Here is an 18461-nt window from a genome sequence, read left to right on the forward strand (position 1 = left end):
AAAGATTTATGTCAAATTTCTCTCTTTTTTTTTTTTATTTACTTGCACCTTGGCCTAATGTACGTATTCATTTGGCCTTCAGGAGAGGTTGTGATAAAGAGAACTTTCACTCAATTTTCCCTCATGTTTAAATGAGAGATACGTGTAATTACTTCAACGCATTCTATGAGCTGTAGATTTATACCATCTTTGTCTTTTATCTACAAAGTGGGAAAAAAAAGTAGGGATACCATTTCTAATCTATAATTTGCAGCTCTTAGAGTTAGAAGTACGCTGCAGAAACAAGAATCAATGAAACAGGCACTTACAGATCAGTTTAGGTATTTTATTGATGCTTTCACTCTTTACAGAAAGATGAGTATTAGTACAATGTCACATTGTCAATAGTTCTACTGAATACACAGTCAAAATTGAAACTGTCAGATTGTCATAAATATGGTTAAAGAGCTAATTGTCCATACTCTTTCCGAACAGGTGGTAGTGTTTTACATTTGTTTAGGCCTGTGAGGGTTTATCACTGTTGGAAGGGAAATGGTAGGTCAAACTCAAGTTTTCCGTCGCTAACTACCACATAGGTCTGAGCCTCACTTGAAGCTTGCTGCAGGAATCCATAAACAGCATCATTGAATTGTTGCACTACAGAAATTAACATGTCCATATAGCTATCATAAAGCTCTTTGAGCTGCTGCACATTTGTGAGATAGATCATGTCAACAACATCCTTTACGGTTTTGACAAAGGTGAGATAAAACGCATTAATTCCGAGGAGCACTGAGTCTAAGTAGTCAGACTTGACTGAGTCAACAAGCTCCTGAGATTTGTCAACAACAGCTTTCAGAGTCTCACCTATTTTTACTAGCATTGTGTCAAGGCTCTCCATGTTCTTCACAAAGTCCACCAGTTCATCAGAGATTTTCTTGAGAATAGCTTTCACCTGTTCCAAGATCTGACCTCCAGAAAGAGCATCGCCAACTGGCATGCGCAATTTCACACTGCTGATTTGCTCAATAAAAGCGTTGTAGTAGACTTCCATGTTCTCATTAATAATCTGCATGAATTGAGCTAGCATGGCAGCAATGCTGCTGGTCAGCTTCTTTAGCACCTCAGGGAGAGTGGTCAACTCATCGGACCCAGGCAGTTTGAACCTGGTCTCCCTCAAGACCTTGACAGCAGCATCCAGGAAGACCTGGACAGTTTGCTGGTACTGGACAATAAAGTTTCTGTAGAAGATTGACAGCTGGCTCATTTGAGCATCATAGTTGGTGGCAGTATTATAGGCGTCACTGATGAGCTGAACAATGGTGTCCATCAACCCCGTTACTTTCCCTGTTATCTCATATTTGTCAGCAAACTCTACAAATGTAGAGATGATGGAAGGGATTTTCATTTTGAGCTCAGAGAGCACTACTTTGGGTGCCTCCATGTTGTAAGCAATCTTCAGGTTCATCTTATCAGCATCCTTAGAAGATGTTCTGATGATCAAACAGTCGATATCGACATCTGGGACAGACTGTTGGATAAAGCAAAAAAAAACAAAAAACAAACATGTTAGCTGTATTTAGATTTGACCTTATAATTTTTAATGCCCTGAAAAGAGAAATATTATTGTACTCACAGGATAACGACCATAGAGTCTTGCACTCATCTGAGATGGGACTCTGCCGCTGAACTGCAGGCCCACAAAGCCGGTGGATGGTGTTGACACTGAAGCGCTGACACCATCTCTTTGAGCAGCAAAACGGATGTTCATGTCAGTGAAAGTAGGACTGGTGATGTCCACATTCAGGGTTTGGCGAGAGAGACTGGAAGAGAGAGAAAACATTCAAATCGGATTCTTTTGAAAATCTGAAGACATTCGATAGTTAATTTAAATGTAATAATTGTTATAAAATATAGACTGATACCTCAAGGCTTGGTTGACGTCCATGGTGAGGTCAGCGTGTGTCAGGATAGCTTTGTTGATTATGTCAAAGGCGTCATTGTCATAGATTGCAGTAGAGGAAGCTATTGAAAAAGTATTTTTGAAAGATTTAGTGCCCAACCATATTTGCAACATAAAATAAACAAATGTGTTTAAAGAATTTCATCAACTCACCATCCATATCATATTCCAAGAACACAATGACAGAGGTAGCAGAGGACTTGAAGGTGACTTTGTAGACAGGACTTCCCTCAACATCGAATTGCATATTGGTGGTATACAGTGGGCTGGCAAACTTGCTGTTGCTAGAGATCTTCTGCTTTTCAGCTGTCACTTCAGCCACAGCTTTCTCAAAGATGGTGAAGTCACCCAGGCTGGTTGGCTGAGACAGATCAATCTCGATATCAGCAGTCATGGAAGGTGGTGCAAGATCAATGGTTGCCTGGGCAACATGCTTCCCAGAGGTGTGGAAATCGAACAGATTGATGTCATTGTTGCTGGCATATTTAAGAAGAGCATACACACGACTTAGGGAGGCCTCAACAGCAAGACTCTCATTTATATCCATGTTGATCAGTTTTGTGGCAGCTTGGTTAAGCTTGATATCACCAAGGATCTTAGAGGTTGAGCGGAGGCCACCAGCATTCACAAACACATTGACCTCATTGTCCAGGATTCCCAGTAAAACGTAGTCTTCGAATACAGTGCCATCCATGTTTGCCCTGGTGAATGACTCCATGGAGACATCATAAAGGGTTCCCTCCAGTTTCAGACTGTGATCTGCATCGGCCTTTCCGACAGCCTTGATCACAGGAATGTTGAAATCGCCCTTCATCCTAAGGGTGGACACAGCATTTGCTTTGGCCTTGTTGTCTGCAACCAGATTTTGGTTTGCTTCCAGATTCAGCATTGGCAGAGTAATCTTTGCAACCGTAGCAACGGAGACAGTAGTTTCCAAAGTCTCTGTGCTCAAGCTGACAGAGCTGTCTTGTGTTCCTTCAATGTGACGATTTTCCAGGGACAGGGAATTGGCCAACTTGATCCCTCTCTTGGTGGTCAGACTGGTGGTGCCATCAAGTTTTGCTTTTAGACTTTCAAACTCAGATGCTGTGGTAGCTCCCAGGCGGAAGACAAGATCATCCTCAGTATACAATCCAGCGTTGACATTGAGATTAATGATAGAAGACTTGAAGGACAGATCTGTGATCAGGTTACCAATAGCAGGGACCTGGACCATACCCATCATATCAAAAATGGGGGCAGCCTCTGATTTCTGATAAACCATCTTGGCATCTGCATAAATAGACTGTTCAGTGGTCAGTAAAAGGTCCTTCAATCCAGTCTGCTCATACAAGTTCAGATCAGAGACAGCTGGTGTGCGGAAGTCAATGAAGGGAAGATCAATTTCAGGAATACTGACAGGGTATGTTAGGAAGTCAAGATCAGCAACACCTTCCATGGAAACAAAGACACCAGCCTCTTTTTCACTGTTGGCAGCAGTGACATTGTAGAACATTTTGTACTGATTCAGACGAGCTAGAGTCACTGTGTTCAGTTGCTGGCTGTCAGGTCTGAGACTGGCAAAGTAATCACTTTGCAGATCAATCTTTGCTGTAATAGTGTCAAAAATGTTGACCTTGGCATTTCCTTTGTTTTGGAATTCAAAGCTGAGCTCAAGGGGATAGCCCACAATGTTGAGTGCGTTGGACAGGACTCCACTGATTGCACCATACAGTTCTGAATCATGGTTTGCTTTCACTTCAGCCTTGAAATCATAAAGATTGATGTTTCCAGATGCCATAATGAGACTGTTCTTAATCATTGGTGCCTCGGCCTCATTGCGGATGTCAAACTTAAGGGAGACCAGATTGACAGATTCACCACCAATTTGTTGTTTCAGCTTCAAAAGTGAAGAGTCCGTGTCACCAGCGAAAGTTAATGTGATAATTTTGGGGCTGAGGGACAACTGAAGGTTGCTCTTGTGGTTTCCTTCTTCAGCATTAACCTTGATTTTGCCTATGTTTTCAGCTGTCACAGTGAAGACTAAGCCATCTTGACGCACAATTGCTTTCTGGGTCAGAGTGGCATCACTCTTGACATTGATGATTGGAAGGTCCGCCATATGATTGTAAGTTGTGTCAAGAGAAGCAGACATTCCTCCTTCCATAGCAATAAAAGCTGTGTTCATGAAGTCAGCAGTGTAAGGTGTAGTGATTACCTTCACTGTGGTCTTTGCTTGGGCCTGGGCTGATGGTCCATAAAGAGTTAGAGATGCCTGATGCTCCAAAACAAGAGCAACATGGTTGAACTTTACAGTCTCTGCGAGGACAACACGGCTCATTTTTGGGAGTGCAATATGAGCAGTGGAGTCAAGTTTGTAATTAAGAATTTCATAGCTCAGAGATGTGCCTTGAGAAGTAAGGAATCCAGTGAACTGGGGTGTCGTATCAGTCTCAGTGGAGTTCTGGAACTCAGCAGATGTCTTCATGGTGTAGACGGGAGTGTTAAATCTGATTTCGCCATAGAGCTTTCCAAAGCATGGGACCATGATCTCAGTTGGGAATGTTGGTAGTTTGATCTCAGGAACTTGAAGAGCCTTAGCTAGCTTTTCTACAGGAACCTGTGGGATGGCTGGGAATGAAATCTCAGGGAGAGTGATCTCTGGGAGAGTAATGTCAGGCATGGCAGGAAGATAGTTCATTTTCAAGTCTCCAAAGAAAGCATCCACGTACGGTATTTTGATCTCAGTGTTTACAATAAAATCAATGAGGGCGATGATTCTCTGTTTGATGTCGTCAATAGAAATGGTGGTGGCTGTCACAGTGTAGAAGTTCATGATGGTAAAATCAGGGATGTCAAGCTGTGCTGGGACTACAATCTGGTCAAGTTTATCAAGGCTGAACTTCTTGGAAGGTACAGCAAGATCAGTGAGAGGTACGATGAAGGATGGTGTGTTCAGCTCAAGATGCATCAGTTCACTAATGAGCTTCTCAATGATTTCCTGAATATCAGAGATGAACTTTTCAGGTATTCCTCTCTTAATAACTCCAAAGAAATCGTTAATATTTTGAGCGGTATTACGCATGGCAAACATATAGCTCTTTGACAGTAAAGAGAGGTCATTGGAAATCATATCCTGGACATCAAAAGCTGTAATTTTCTGCTTGATGAATTCCAAAAATTCCTTAAATTTAGAAATCACAACTTGGTCAACGATGTCCTTGACAGATGTAATCACTTCTGCAATTTTGATTTCTCTTAGACGTTCCAAGAAATCTTTAGCGGAAGATAAAACGAAGCTGACAAAGTCTCTTGTTGCTTCAAATTTCTGAGGGATTTCAAGAGCCTTAATCTGTTCATTGATGTTAGTCGTATACACAGCAATAACTTGATTGGCTTTATCCACAAAGTCATTGTATTCCAGTGACTTCAGAATTTCTACATAGGATTCAATGACAGCATTCAGGTATTGAATGATATCCTTTATCTCAGTATTTCTCAGGAAGTCAGTAATGCTCTGGAGGGTTTCAATGACAAGAGAAGGTATGTCTGCATCTTTCACCATTGAGATGACAGCCTGGATGGTTTCATCAATTTTAAACAGCTTAACGAGCTCCACAACTTTTTCCAAGATGGCTTGAACCTTTTGGTCAACTTCAAACTTCACAAACATTTCTCTCAACTTGGCATAGAATGTGTTGATCTGGCCAGGGATGTCATAATACTCAATCCGCATCCTTATTACTTTGGCTACATCACTGAATATTTCGGAGGGAATCACACTCACCAGCATATCAACCAAACGTTGGTAGTTGATGGATGAAATGTAGTCTTTCAGATCAGCAACAAATGACATCATGTCAAAGCTCTCAATAAAGTTTTTCAAGTTGAGCAGGTTTAACTTCAGATAAGACAGGGGACCATATTTCTTGTCAATGTCACTCAGAAATTCAATTCCAGTGCCTCTCAGTCTCTCCATGTCAATCTGCTGCATCAGCTCTATAATGGTATCAATCCCATACACAACCATTCCCTTGATGTCATAATTGTCAGTGATGGCATTCACCTGTTCCCGGAATTTAGTAATTAGGGTTTCAGGCAGGTTACCACTCACAATAATCTCCTTCATCATGTCAGCAAAATTTTGGATGTAAACACTGAGATCAGTCGTCAGCCTTTCAAAAGTAGTACTCAACATTGTCACAAAAGCTTCTATATCCTCCATTGAGATGACATATTCTCGGGTGAAATCACTGAGATATTCCTTTACCTGAGTGACTTTGCCTTCTATATTCAGCTGAGAAACAAATTCACCTACGTACTGGGGAAGTGCGTCGAGTTTAGCCCTCATCTCATCACTGCTGATGTAGTCCTTCAGTCCTTCTGCAATTCTCACAGCAACACTCTTGATGCTTTCCAAGAGGAAAGGTACATTTTCCATGAATGGGAACTGAATAAGCTGACTCTCTGTGCTCTTGTCATACTTGAGGAAGCCAGAGATGGCAAATTCCTGGTTGTCTGTGGAGTCTGCATTGATGAAGTTTGTGAGAATGATTGAAGACAGCTCAATGCCAGCTCTATCAGGGGTGTTGTAAACACTCATGTCATTATTGAAGGCTTGCTCGTTCATTTTAGACTTCATTCTGAAACTAGCCTTCTGTTCTTCAGTTGAAAGAACAGTGTCCATCTTATTGTCAAATGTGGTCTCCAGGGAAAAGCCATTATCTAGCTGCTGGTTCAAAGATGCTCTGTATTCATGGGTGCTTGCGAAAGCCAAGGGTTGTGCTCTGAGGAGAACTTTACCATACAGTTGGGCACTGTGCTTTCCATACATGGTCATGTCTCCATCAGCATTGAAGATGGCATCAAAGTTGACATCAAAAGGAATAATGCTGAAACGGATGGTCTCATCAAAGCGTATTGGCTGTGAGTTGAAGCGAGCATCGTTGGTGAGCCTGGCAGCAAGACCCATGATTTCAAGTTCAGTGTTTTGGTTCATCTGAGTTCCAAAAAGTTTTCCAGTGGTGCTGCACTTTGCGTTTGCAACCATATCAGCATAGGTAACCTGATAAACGTGCTTGAGCTCTTCCTCACCATAAGTGGCTTTCAGGGTTCCAGTCAGGTCCAGCTTGTATAGCTCTGCCTTCAGTTGAGCCTCATTACTGAAGTCAATAGCCAGAAGTTTCAGGTTGTTGTTAGCATTTGCTGAGGCAGTGTAGGGTTTCAGGTCAACAGTGATGTCATGAGTGTAGGATGCATATTCACTGCCACTGACATCAGCCTTTGAATTGAAGTCGAGGCTTGAGAGAGTAACGGTCAGAGTGTTGGAATTATCAACCTTGATGTCACTGATTGCAGCCTTGTTGATAGTGGAGAGAGTGGCCTTTGAGGCGTCAAGCCCAGCGTTGAAGGTGTTTTCGATGGACAGGGGGCTCTGGAGGGCGTTCGTTCCACTCATGGTCAAACCATCCTTGTTCATCGTCAATGCAGCTTTGTGAGTACCTTCATTTCCAAGAATCTTGATGGTGCCATCACTGTTTACAGCCAGACCATTGACATCAAGAGAGGCAGTCAGCAAAGAGTAAACACGGTTTTCAGTGTGGTCGGCATTTGTCTCCATTCTCATAACAACTTCGCCAGCTCCAGCAGAGGCTTGAGCCTGGTTGCGGATCTTCAAACCAAGGGCAAGGGCATTTGCATCAGATTTCAGTGACAGCTTACTGTCCTTGAAGGAAAGCTCAGCGTCATGTGTTACGAAATCTTCAAAGGCTTTGCTGTTAGAAACAACTGAGAATTCGCCCTTGACAAAACTTGCTGCAATTGTGTTTTGGGCCACAAGGATTGATGAGTCAAGCTGAATAGAAGAATCAATCTTTGCTTCTGGTCTGAATGGGAAGATGGAAGCTGACTGGGTTGAAACAGTCTTGCCATAGATGGGTCCAGCTGTGAACATTCCTTTGAGAGTGCTGTCACCAGTGATTTCCTCAGTGTTGACTCCAGCCATACCATCGTGCTCTAAATCAATGTTGAGGCCAAATGGGCTTTTGCCAGTAATCTTGCTGCTTGATGTAAGACTTATTTTTTCATCAATAGTTAATTCCTCAGCGAAACTAACACTGCCTTCAAGGAATTTATGGGCAACAGCCCCCCTCAACTTGGCCTTCATTGTCTCAGCTGTGGACACCAATCCAGTACCTAAATCAAACATAGAGGGAAAAAAACAAGACAAACAGTAATTGAGTAGCAGCAAGACTGGCTGAATATGAAATTCTTTTCATATTAGTATATCTTAATTTGTAATTACACCAAACTCTCAAAAAATAAATGGACAATCCATTCTGGGAACTGTTGGTTCAAGATAATAAGATAAATTCTGATTTCATGAATGACTATAAAACATAACTATGAAGTACCTTCAACTTTAATTGAGAGGATGTCAACTGGTGAGGTTCCTATCACTTCGAATGCAGCTGAGTAGCTTGGCGTTTCCACAACATCTTTGCCAGCAGCCATTGAGGCGGTCATGTCATACAGGTTGCTCTTCATCAGGGCTGAAACCTCAGCTTTGCCGAAAAGAGGAATAGACAGTGTTATGGACTCAGGGAGAGAAAGCTCTGGGATTGGAATCTCCATGGAGGGGATGTCAACCAGGATTAGAGGCAAGTTAGGTGTGGTTAAAACTGGTGGGAAGCTGAGGTCCACTGTTGACTTTCCTCCAAGAGGAAGAGGGATAACAATGGTATAGCTATCTTCATTGAAGTAGTACACAGCCTTTGTCTCACTGTTGAAAAAACAGAAGTAAAATACATTGGTTTTGGAAAACAACGATTTATGACATAGTAATCTATTACTACGAACTTGTCTGCACTTACGTATTCAAGAACAATGTCTCTGGCAAAGTGATTTCAGGCATATCAGGTATTCTGAAGTTCTGGATGTAAGGAAGATCAGCACCATAGTTCTCCATGTAGTTGTTTGCAGCCTTAAGAAACAGACAGCCTTTTTGTAATGCTTGTTTTGCCCTTTAACTAAAAAAGCTAGAATGACACCAAAAATTCATACCTCCACAAACTTTGTGAAAACCTCCCGGGCTTTCATGTCAGCCTGTACTGGCATGTCAAGAAGCTGGTTTCCGTATGTCACAAGCACATCAGCTTTTGGCAGCATACTGGTTTCAGTGTTCACATCAGACTTGAGTTCAACCTCAACCTTGCTTGCATCTGCAAAAATGGAAGTTAGAGTTAAATTTGGGGTAAATCCAAAACTTCTGTCATAGTAACATTGTCATAGGGATTCCTAATTATTCTGTGCCTTCTTTTAGTCCCGAAAACTAATGTTTAGTCATGATGAAGTAAAAGCAAGCAACCATATAGATACATAAGAACAGATAATATTCCAAGATAAAAGGAAATTACCATATTTCACTGTGATCTTCTGCTTAGACACAGCATCTACGACCTTGACATCACTCTTGAGCTCCAATTCTAGTTCTTCATCACGCTTCATGTTTGCGGTGAATGTGGCATCGGCACCAATTCCGGGAACCAGAAGTTGGACCTGTAGCATACCTTGTTTCATGGCCTCAAGTCTGAAAGATATAACAGTGAGTTACAACATCATTAGGGGGAGGTGCATGCTGTAAAAGGAGGATATATGGTTTATTTGCAGATTTCTTACTTGGCACGGCCAACCAGGGAGAGCTGAGGGATGTTCTTGTTAATGAGGTCAAGAGAGATGGAGTGAGTTCCTTTGCCTTTGGTGTTACCATCAACAGCGCCAAGCCTCAGTCCTGCCTCCACATCGTAGTCAGGGATCTGGATGTCAGCTGTGAATACAGTCTTTCTTCTGTTGTATTTCAAGATTGCTCTGGCCTCTGTGGGGTCTGTACCTGTTGTTGCCCAACCAAAACAGGAATTTTACTTGAATGTCAAAACTTTTTCAAACCGAACCATTAAGGTTTTTTTTTTATTGTATATTACCTTCTGCTCTGAGAATGAGTTTCACAGAGTCAACCTTCTGCTTTCCTTCCTCTCCCTCCCTGAGGAGCTCGTAGGCAACAGTGACGGTGTACTCCGTGACTTCACCGGTAGGCTGGAGCTCCACGGCAAATCTATAAAACAAGTTAGTAAATTAGCTAGTTTTTTTTTTTTAAATAATCTATTTCAAGAAGACATCAATTGGGTGATGGTTAACTCACTTGCTGTCTCCCGTGAAGGGGAAATAGGGGGATGTCTCTTGAGAGTAAGCATCAATGTACTGAAGAGCAGTGCAGTACTTCATCCCAGCGAAGAATGGCGTGCACTCAGAAACATCAACCTTGTCTGTCACCATAGGGGCCATTGTCCTCACACCTGATCCAATCACTGCCACCAGACTGTTACTGAAATTTGGATACAAAAAAATTAAATGGTTGCAATCATATTAGGACAATTTCCCTTAATTATTTGTCAATAAGAGACCATTAGAAGACTGCATAGAGAGAAATATTACACTTATCAGACAAAAACACAACAAATATTGTTGCCTTTTTATAGCAGGTTTGGCATGCAATCAAAAGTACAAGCTGCTGTCTGTATTAGTACTATCGCATAATGCATGCAAAAAAAAAGTAGAACATTTTAATATTATTCTTTGTTTGATATTCTTTGGCTTACGTCATCTTAATGAGCTTTGTAGGGCTCGTGGGAGCAGGGATGGTCATCTTGATTTGGTCACTTTTCATGGAGATCTTTGCTGTGAGCCCACTCTCATGGAAAAGGTTGGTGTGCATCTCTAATCCGGAGCTGACATATTCAGGCATGTGGGTGCCAATCTGAGTTACAAACTCAACACCGGCAGAAGGCATGAAGGCTATTTCACTCTATACGGAAGAGTAGGAGAGAGGGCAAATGGTTATGGTGATGTTCAACTAAAAGAGCTTAGGCGGTGTTAAAAAAAAAAACATTCATGGACAGTTACCATGTCACGAGCAATCTTAAGACCACCCTTGATACCAGGGGTGAAGGTTCCAGACAGTGCAATCCTCAGAGGAACACCAGTGAGAGTCGGCAGGAAGAATTCATTGTCCATGAAGATGTAATGGGCAAACATGGTGTTATCAGCCTTAGTCATCAGTCCCATCATGAGCTGTACAAATAAAAACACATGAAAAGTACATCAAATGCAAGGGATCTCTAAATACATAGTTATCTAAAAAGAGACCAGGAACTTTAGCTTACATCGGTGGGGATCATCTTCAGGATATTGTCAATCATCATGACAGCAGAGTAAGCCATCTCCTCCATGTCTTTAGTCCTCAGGTATCCCAGTTCATTTCCTAAGAGCCTCAGATACATCATTGCCTCTGGAGACTGTTGAGTCTTCAGTTCCCTCACCAGTTTGTTGAGGTTGCGTCCGATCTCCCTCATAAAGACCTGAGAAGACTAAATAGAGGAATGCACTATGTATTATAAAAGCATACACACATGTAAAAATGATACTTCACAAGTTAAAGAGCAATTTTTAGACAATAAACAAATTGCTTCCAATACCTGCACCTTCACCCCATCTTTCTTCAGAGCTGGCACAATGGTCTGCAGGACGTCTTTGAGTTTGAATGGCATGTTGTCAGAGACAAAGTACATTGTCTTCAGGACTGTGTCGGGGAAGAATCCATTATCTCCAAACAGAGCCTCAACGGTTGGTTCAAATCCTGTGCCCTCCATCCCGATCTATAAATTGAAAACATTTCCACAGTTGTAACTTCCTTTGACCAAGTCTTCTCATCCTTAATTTGAATTAAAACTGTTCAAACTATTAACCTCCATCATGTCGATGTCGAAGCCGAACGCTTTCAGAGTCATTTCAAGCATCATTTCCTTTGGCAGGTAGCTGGTACCCTCAAAGATCATGTTGCCCTCCACAGATCCAACCTTGTAGTTGCGAGAGAACTTGATGGGGTCCATGATGGGCCCGATGTCATTACCTTGCAGGGCGTTGCGCAGCATCTGTCTTAGACTTTGAAAGAAAGGAAGAGGGAAAAAAAATTGGTGAAACCACCACTGAAACTGGAAGACCAATTACCAAAGGACTGGAAAAGCAAAAACAAGCAACAAGGTGCATTGTACGCTTGCCACTGCAACTGAATAATTATGCAATACTCAAGTTTGCCATATCCCAGAGGTTTGTTAAATACTTACTACTCAGTCTCAGGCTGAGTTGAGGACAAAATATTGGTAATGTGGGAGATCACAAAGCTCTTGACTTGTGTATTTGGCTCGCTAGTCAAGGCAGTGGCCAGCTGTGCCAGTTCACTTGGCTGAGGTTTCTTCATCAGTACCAGGTATGCAGCGATACGCTTCTGCATTGCGCTTTTGGTGTCCAAAACAACCTGCATGAGAACTTCCCTTCCCTGTGACCAAAAGACACCAATTCAGTTAGCATTCTTTACGGATAATTATTCAACACAATCAAATCATTTAGCTGGCTTGACTTGCCTCATCAGGGACAGGAGACAGTCTGTATACTTGGATGGCAGCCTGCTGCACAGCAAGGGGAACTGCTTGGTTCACACACTGGATCACTGCAGACCTGAGTAAAGGACTAGCAGGCATCACAGCTGGAGCCATGTTTCCAATAACCTAGCATCAAACCAAAAATATTAAATCCCTTTGGGTAAAATGTAAAGTCACACATACTTTGGGAATCCAAGGGTTGATTCCATATACGGCATTCTTGGGTAAGAGCCAATACACTGATCTCTTGTTTTTTGCACTCTTATTTCTCTCTGTACCAGGGACTGACACCTACCCTCAAGGTCAAGAAAGTGGTGTCCTTGTCACCAGAGCAGTCACCCAACTGGGTGGCCATGAACTCCGCAACTTCTTGAATCTCAGGAATGATCTGTCCTTCAGTTTTGTAGAACCTGTCACAGAAAAGAGAACAAAAAATGAATGCTAAAACACATGAACTGATTGCAAAAAGGAATACATGTGTGTTCATTTTACATACCTCTTGACAACATTGCTCAGGGCATACATGATGGCCTTGCTGGGCTTGTATTTGGCCATTTCCAGCATATCACTGATCAGGAGGGCTGAGGGGTTGGACACAAGTCCCAGCGCAAAAACTGTGGCATCAACCTGGAGGGCTGAGCTGTCGTAGCCCCTGAGGATCTGCATGATAGCACTGCTGCACTCAGGAGTTCCACACTGGGCCAGAACCTGGTAGGTCAGGACTGGGGACACTGCAAGAGCCTCGGGAATGGCAGGACTCAGGGTCTCAGCCTTCATCCCACGGACCATGATGACAAGCTTATGGAAGAGGAGGGCCCTCTTATCACCCTCAGTCTCAGGCAGAGTGGCCAGCTGTCTCAGGAGATCCAGAGCTGCATCTTTATCCTGGAAAACAGTCTTGTCCTCAACAGCATCCATATACAGACCTCTGGCTTTGTCAGCTGTGATACACAAACAGAATAGTTATCATTAAATTACTTTTTCTTGAGTGACAGAAATTTAAAAAATCACAAATCACAAACCAAGCTTACTTCGGTCAAAGACTCTGTCGTTGTGAGCAGAAACTTCCACTAAGGTCAGTTTTTGCTTTCCAACATTGGTAACTCCATATTCTCCTCTGAAATAATGAATAATGAGTTATAAAGCACTATAGGGCTCTTGATAAGACATATCAAATATCAGCAGATAGCGTTAGCTAGATTGAGGGCAGTGTGAGTTTGGACTTACTTGCTGGAGAAGGGGATCAGGATGTGGTTCTCAGTGCAGGACCCAGAGGTCATGTGTTTCTTCTCATTGTCAAAATTGTAGTTGCACCTCTGTGAGCTTCTGACCAGCTGAGCAAGAGGGTAATGCTGAAAGCAGACAAATGATGGTCTTACTTTGGAGGATTACCTGATATCTAAGAGTTTGAATGAAACTGTATTTGTGGTAAAATAAATAAATAAATAAATTAATTAATTAAATAAAATCTTGTCCAAATAACATCACTTCAGAAATTCACCACTTCATTTAGTTTACACAAATGAAACATTCATGGCTTGTTTAAAAATGTTCGGCTTCTCTGAATTGAAGTCTCTAAACATGTCTTTTGGCCCCCATCATGCTTGTGGGATGTCTTACCATGCCAGAGATGAGAGCCAGGGGGCTGGTATAATCTCTCATTGGGACAAATTTGTCACATTTGGACAGATCCCTGCTGAGGGCCATGCTTGTCATGTCATCTCCAGCGGTGACAGTGGTATAAGTCTTGCACATTCCATGGATTGTTGGCTGAAAGGAATAATTACAGGAACAAATATTTTGTTAAAAGATATAGTGGACAGTTTTGTTTGTTTTCCGACAGAAAGCACGATGTTTCTGTTTTTTGAGGCATTTTTCTTCATGTAAGATAACTTTACCAGATATTTATTCTTGGCTTCTTCCACCAGAGGCACAGCCAGGGCAGAGATGATACCTCTCTTGATGTTCAAGATTGTTGTCGTCTCACCTTCCTCAGGGTACAATTTCACATCGTACACACCCTCCACCACAACCTTCAGAGGATATCTGAAAGAAAAAGGATTTGATTTTAACTCAGTTAGTCATCAACTGTTTCATCAACTGTCATTCAAGTTGTCTTGGCATCGGGAATTACAAACTTACTTCTCCATTTCAGCTGCGAAGGCATCAGAGCTGGGTGAAGGACCGAACACGTAGTTGCCCGCGTCGTCCATGTCAACCACCTCGCTCAGGCTACAGCCACTGACGCGTACAATGAAACTACATGTCTGGGGTACCTCGATTTCAACCTGTGAGGGAAGGCCAATGTTTCGTTGTGTTATGAATGACGAATTTGTCCTGATAAAAGGTTGGATGGCTGAGGTACAATGCCAGTACCTTGCATGAGGCCTTGGGTCCGTTCTTGAGTGTGGAGGCTCCATTGATGGAATTCAGGGATTCAGCCTCATACTGGTATTCATACTTGTTCAAGGTCTTGTATCTTTGGTCCACTAGTGAGGAAAATCAACATTTAGAGAGGACGTTTTACATTGAAAAGTGATATAATCCAATAAAAGGACAGCAACTTCGTCATATCTTGCGAGTTATCATAGAAAGACGTCTGATGCAACTTACGTAAGCAGGTGGGCTGATAGAAATCTTGGGCAACTGTGAAAGAAGAAAATCAGATCATGAATTATTTTAAAGAATCAGAATGTCAGTTAAATTATACCATCACTGCATTAACCTATAATCAATGCAGCATAGGGCTGTTTTTTTTCTACCACTACCTTTATTAAAATCCATATGAACAAAATTAAATATCTTGGCTGTAGTTTTCAGGTCTATTGCATTTTCAAACTCACCCCCAACAGTTTCAAAACATTAAAATAAAAACCAGTGCTTATAATATGATTCTTTTCTCTGTTTTAACTCTATTCTTTGTTTCCATACAACAACATTATTCCACTAAAAGCAGTTTACAACTGAAAAAGTTGAATCTGAACTGCAACTTTTGACTGCTTTTACTCCCCAGGTATTAAAATTTGGTGTTGAATGACAAGGCATCTTTTAGCGCTCAGTAGCGATGAAGCATTTGGGTGGTGACATCAAAGTATCGAAATCAGACCCCCAGATGGGTGGCTAACATTTCAATACTGTGATTTTTTTTTTTAAATTTGTTTTATTGTCACAAACTTTCAAGTTTAGGTGACAGGTATTCAAAGAACACAGTAGACATCATGAGAAACAGAAGGTAGACTAAAAATTAAACAATGGGCTGTCACAGGTAAAACTGCAACGCTATCAAATGTAAATCATGTTGATATCGACACTCCAGTGGGGGCTAAGAACCACTCACCAGTCAAGGCAGACGTGCTCAGGAGCAGCAGAAGGCAGAGCTTAGAGTCCCCCATGATGGGTTCGTGCTGCTCTGTCTCTTGGGGTTGGCGAGTACTCAGGTGAGACTGATTACTCAGAATCGACTCAGGACTTTTATACCCTCAGCTGGGCTTTGTGGGAGGACCGGGAGGTACGTGCATACAGCGCCTCCAATGCTCAAAGTCCACCCCACCCTCCTGTGTGGAGGGACAAAGGCAAAAGGTTTACACACACAACAAAGCACAGGCTTACAAAACTGATTTGTTACCAATCTGATTTTCAGGTGAATTTATATGTGCGCATACAACAATGGCTAATATATTTTGATTTAAATGGGAATTAGCTAAAATCAGCCTACACTGCCAGATTTGAGTTAATTATTATTTTTTCCTCCTCAATTAACCTCTTGAAGAGCAGCTGCATTATCAAATGACAGCTTTTAAGGAATTTCTTCGGCTCACAGTCACAAACAGGCTATTTTCTCAGTGTTTCACAATAAAATTACTTCCATTTCCGAATAAGTACACTTGCTTGATTACATATAACTCAGTTATTACCAATGATTTAAATAACAACATGTCAAAATTAATGATGTTTGATTTTTTTAATGGCGGAAAAGTGATTTTTTGTTTTGTTTTAACAGGTAGATTCATAGAGAAAATCGCAAAGCATAAACTAAATTTAGGTACTTTTCCTTTTCTGTTTAAGAATATTCTAGAACTCCCGATGAAGAAATGCAGTAAACTCCTGAATCTCAGTGCTGCGTAAATCAGGACACTGATACCACGCCAGAGAGACTCTTTGGTGAGGGGTGAGTGATCAAGGTGTGCTCTAAACACAAAGTCCCTCAAGACTTTAAAAGATGATAAACTTATCAGCCGCTTTATCCCTGGATGATATTGACAAAAACGAAAAATAAATAAATAACCAACCAACACCTTCAAGATGAATTTTCTGTGATTTAAATGTTAAATCAATCAATTTAAATTTCTAAAAAACAGCGCTATTTATTCATATATATTCAGTATCTTTGCTATTGAAGTAACTTTAGATATACTTACAGTATATAGTACCTTGTAATAGTGTTAGATGCTTCTTATTCTTCTGCTTCCCCTGCCACAAAGCAAATGAAAACAGAGGAAAACATTTCCCTAACTTGAATTTTGGGTAGATGATGAACTTTGATCTTCAAATATTCAAAGGTTCATTCGATAACAGCGGATTGGCACTTTCTCTGTTGTTGTTTTTTTCTTCAGAATATTCCACATTACCTACGCAGAACTTGAAAGAATATTTTTACAATATTCATATTTTGTCTTTTTTTTGTTTCGTTGGTACATCGATCACGTAACTAAACCTGAACACTGTGTAACTCTGTTGCAATATATCCCCATCAGCACCTTTTTAGACGTTTGTCTGATACTGACAGTGTTTGCACTGACAGACTTGTACACAGATAGAGTCCAAAGGGGGCTTCAGTCTCTGAACACATAGTGCTTCATTTGCATTGTATATTTGATACTCCTGATCTAATCCAACAAGTCATTATTTATTCAAATGAATTTTGTTCTCAGTGTCACACTCCACGTGCAGGGTCGGGTTCTCCGCTTCTGAATCTTTTCATGTTGAGGAGATTTCTGTTCATAAAAGTTTATCTGTATGTCAGAGCACCTAGGGGTGTACTTTTAAACTTTGAAGGGACACATCTGAAAATTTTACCTCCTTTATTTTGAGTCCAACCTGCAGAAAAGGCAGTCAAATTCAGTCAGATTTGTATCCGAACCAATGAGTCAGCTGCTTTTTCTTCACTTTTAATCTGTTTCTCTACACTGTTGTGAATGTTAGCATGATCGTACCAGGCATACACATCGCAGGCCTTTACGTTAGCACCTGCAGTCATTTCTCTTTCATTTTGATATTTGTCTAAATTTTTTTCATCTTGCTGTTGCGAGAACTGCAGAGAACGTGTCTTGTCAGTGGATATGAGGCACTCGGGGATTCCCCTCTTCTTTGTCCATCAGCTGGTGAGCAAATGAAAATTGTATGTGTTGAATAAGAAGTCGGAGAAGAAAAATAAGGTGACGATCAAACCAATTTTGCTTATGATGCCGCTCATCGTCACGTAACCCACGAGAGGTCACAGACTGATGACCACAGACAGACAGCAGTCTTCTTCTCCAGCAGGCCAGCTATCGGCCCTGTTACCCAATCAGTCATATGGAGTAAAGGTCAAACCTTCTACCAGTGGTGGTACTTCATAAGTACCGTTCAGCAATTGATTTGTGATTTCTCATTGTTGAAACTGTCGCGTGAAAAGTCAATCTGGTATCCTGTGGGGCCGTGATCAAATTGTCTTCACCAAGCGAAGCACTGCCGATGACAAATGCTTTAATCTGAGTATTCAGTCCTTATCTGGAGACTCCTTGATCGCATTTCCTGAGCTTACGGTGTAGACGGCAGAACCATCGCGCATCAGCTTCGTGCTCTCTTGCTTAAAAGAATTGGATTCGAAAGTTACGTATGAACTTTATAACAAACCTAAAATATCTTCAAATGAAGATCAAAATGACATGTTTTTTTGGATTGTGTTATTTTATTCACAATGATCACAAAAAGTGCTACTGTGTTTGGATGCTTTGTGGAAAGAAACATTTGCCTTTTGTAGATAGTTGTATTTTTGGATCATGTCG

General features: G+C 41.4%; 1 protein-coding gene across 1 annotated transcript; it reads right to left on the reverse strand.

Moving 5' to 3' along the window:
* Positions 1-311: 311 nt before the first annotated feature.
* apobb.1 (apolipoprotein Bb, tandem duplicate 1) lies at positions 312-16993 on the reverse strand. Its single transcript, XM_086188872.1, has 29 exons — positions 16833-16993; positions 15752-15968; positions 15028-15060; positions 14791-14903; positions 14557-14702; positions 14313-14460; positions 14035-14184; positions 13642-13766; positions 13446-13531; positions 12911-13355; positions 12710-12824; positions 12397-12540; positions 12100-12311; positions 11722-11917; positions 11452-11631; positions 11140-11343; positions 10880-11047; positions 10576-10781; positions 10119-10301; positions 9901-10031; positions 9599-9809; positions 9337-9509; positions 8984-9141; positions 8794-8903; positions 8335-8702; positions 2096-8116; positions 1905-2004; positions 1616-1802; positions 312-1510 (listed from the first exon to the last, which is right to left on the reverse strand). Exons 2-29 carry the CDS (start codon positions 15804-15806, stop codon positions 515-517), a joined length of 11364 nt encoding a protein of 3787 aa, XP_086044998.1. The 5' UTR covers positions 15807-15968; positions 16833-16993; the 3' UTR covers positions 312-514.
* Between the last annotated feature and the right edge of the window lie 1468 nt (positions 16994-18461).

The sequence above is a fragment of the Aulostomus chinensis genome, chromosome 20 (assembly GCF_037954235.1).
Source record: "Aulostomus chinensis isolate RoL2024-O1b breed Wild chromosome 20, RoL_Achi_v1.0, whole genome shotgun sequence".
Lineage (NCBI taxonomy): Eukaryota > Metazoa > Chordata > Actinopteri > Syngnathiformes > Aulostomidae > Aulostomus > Aulostomus chinensis.

Coding starts and splice junctions, on each gene's coding strand:
- apobb.1 (XM_086188872.1), bottom strand. CDS start 15,806: ATGGGGGACTCTAAGCTCTGCCTTCTGCTGCTCCTGAGCACGTCTGCC. Junction 12,541..12,709: donor CCACTTTCTTGACCTTGAGG/GTAGGTGTCAGT, acceptor GTTTGATGCTAG/GTTATTGGAAACATGGCTCC. Junction 2,005..2,095: donor CTTGGAATATGATATGGATG/GTGAGTTGATGA, acceptor CTTTTTCAATAG/CTTCCTCTACTGCAATCTAT.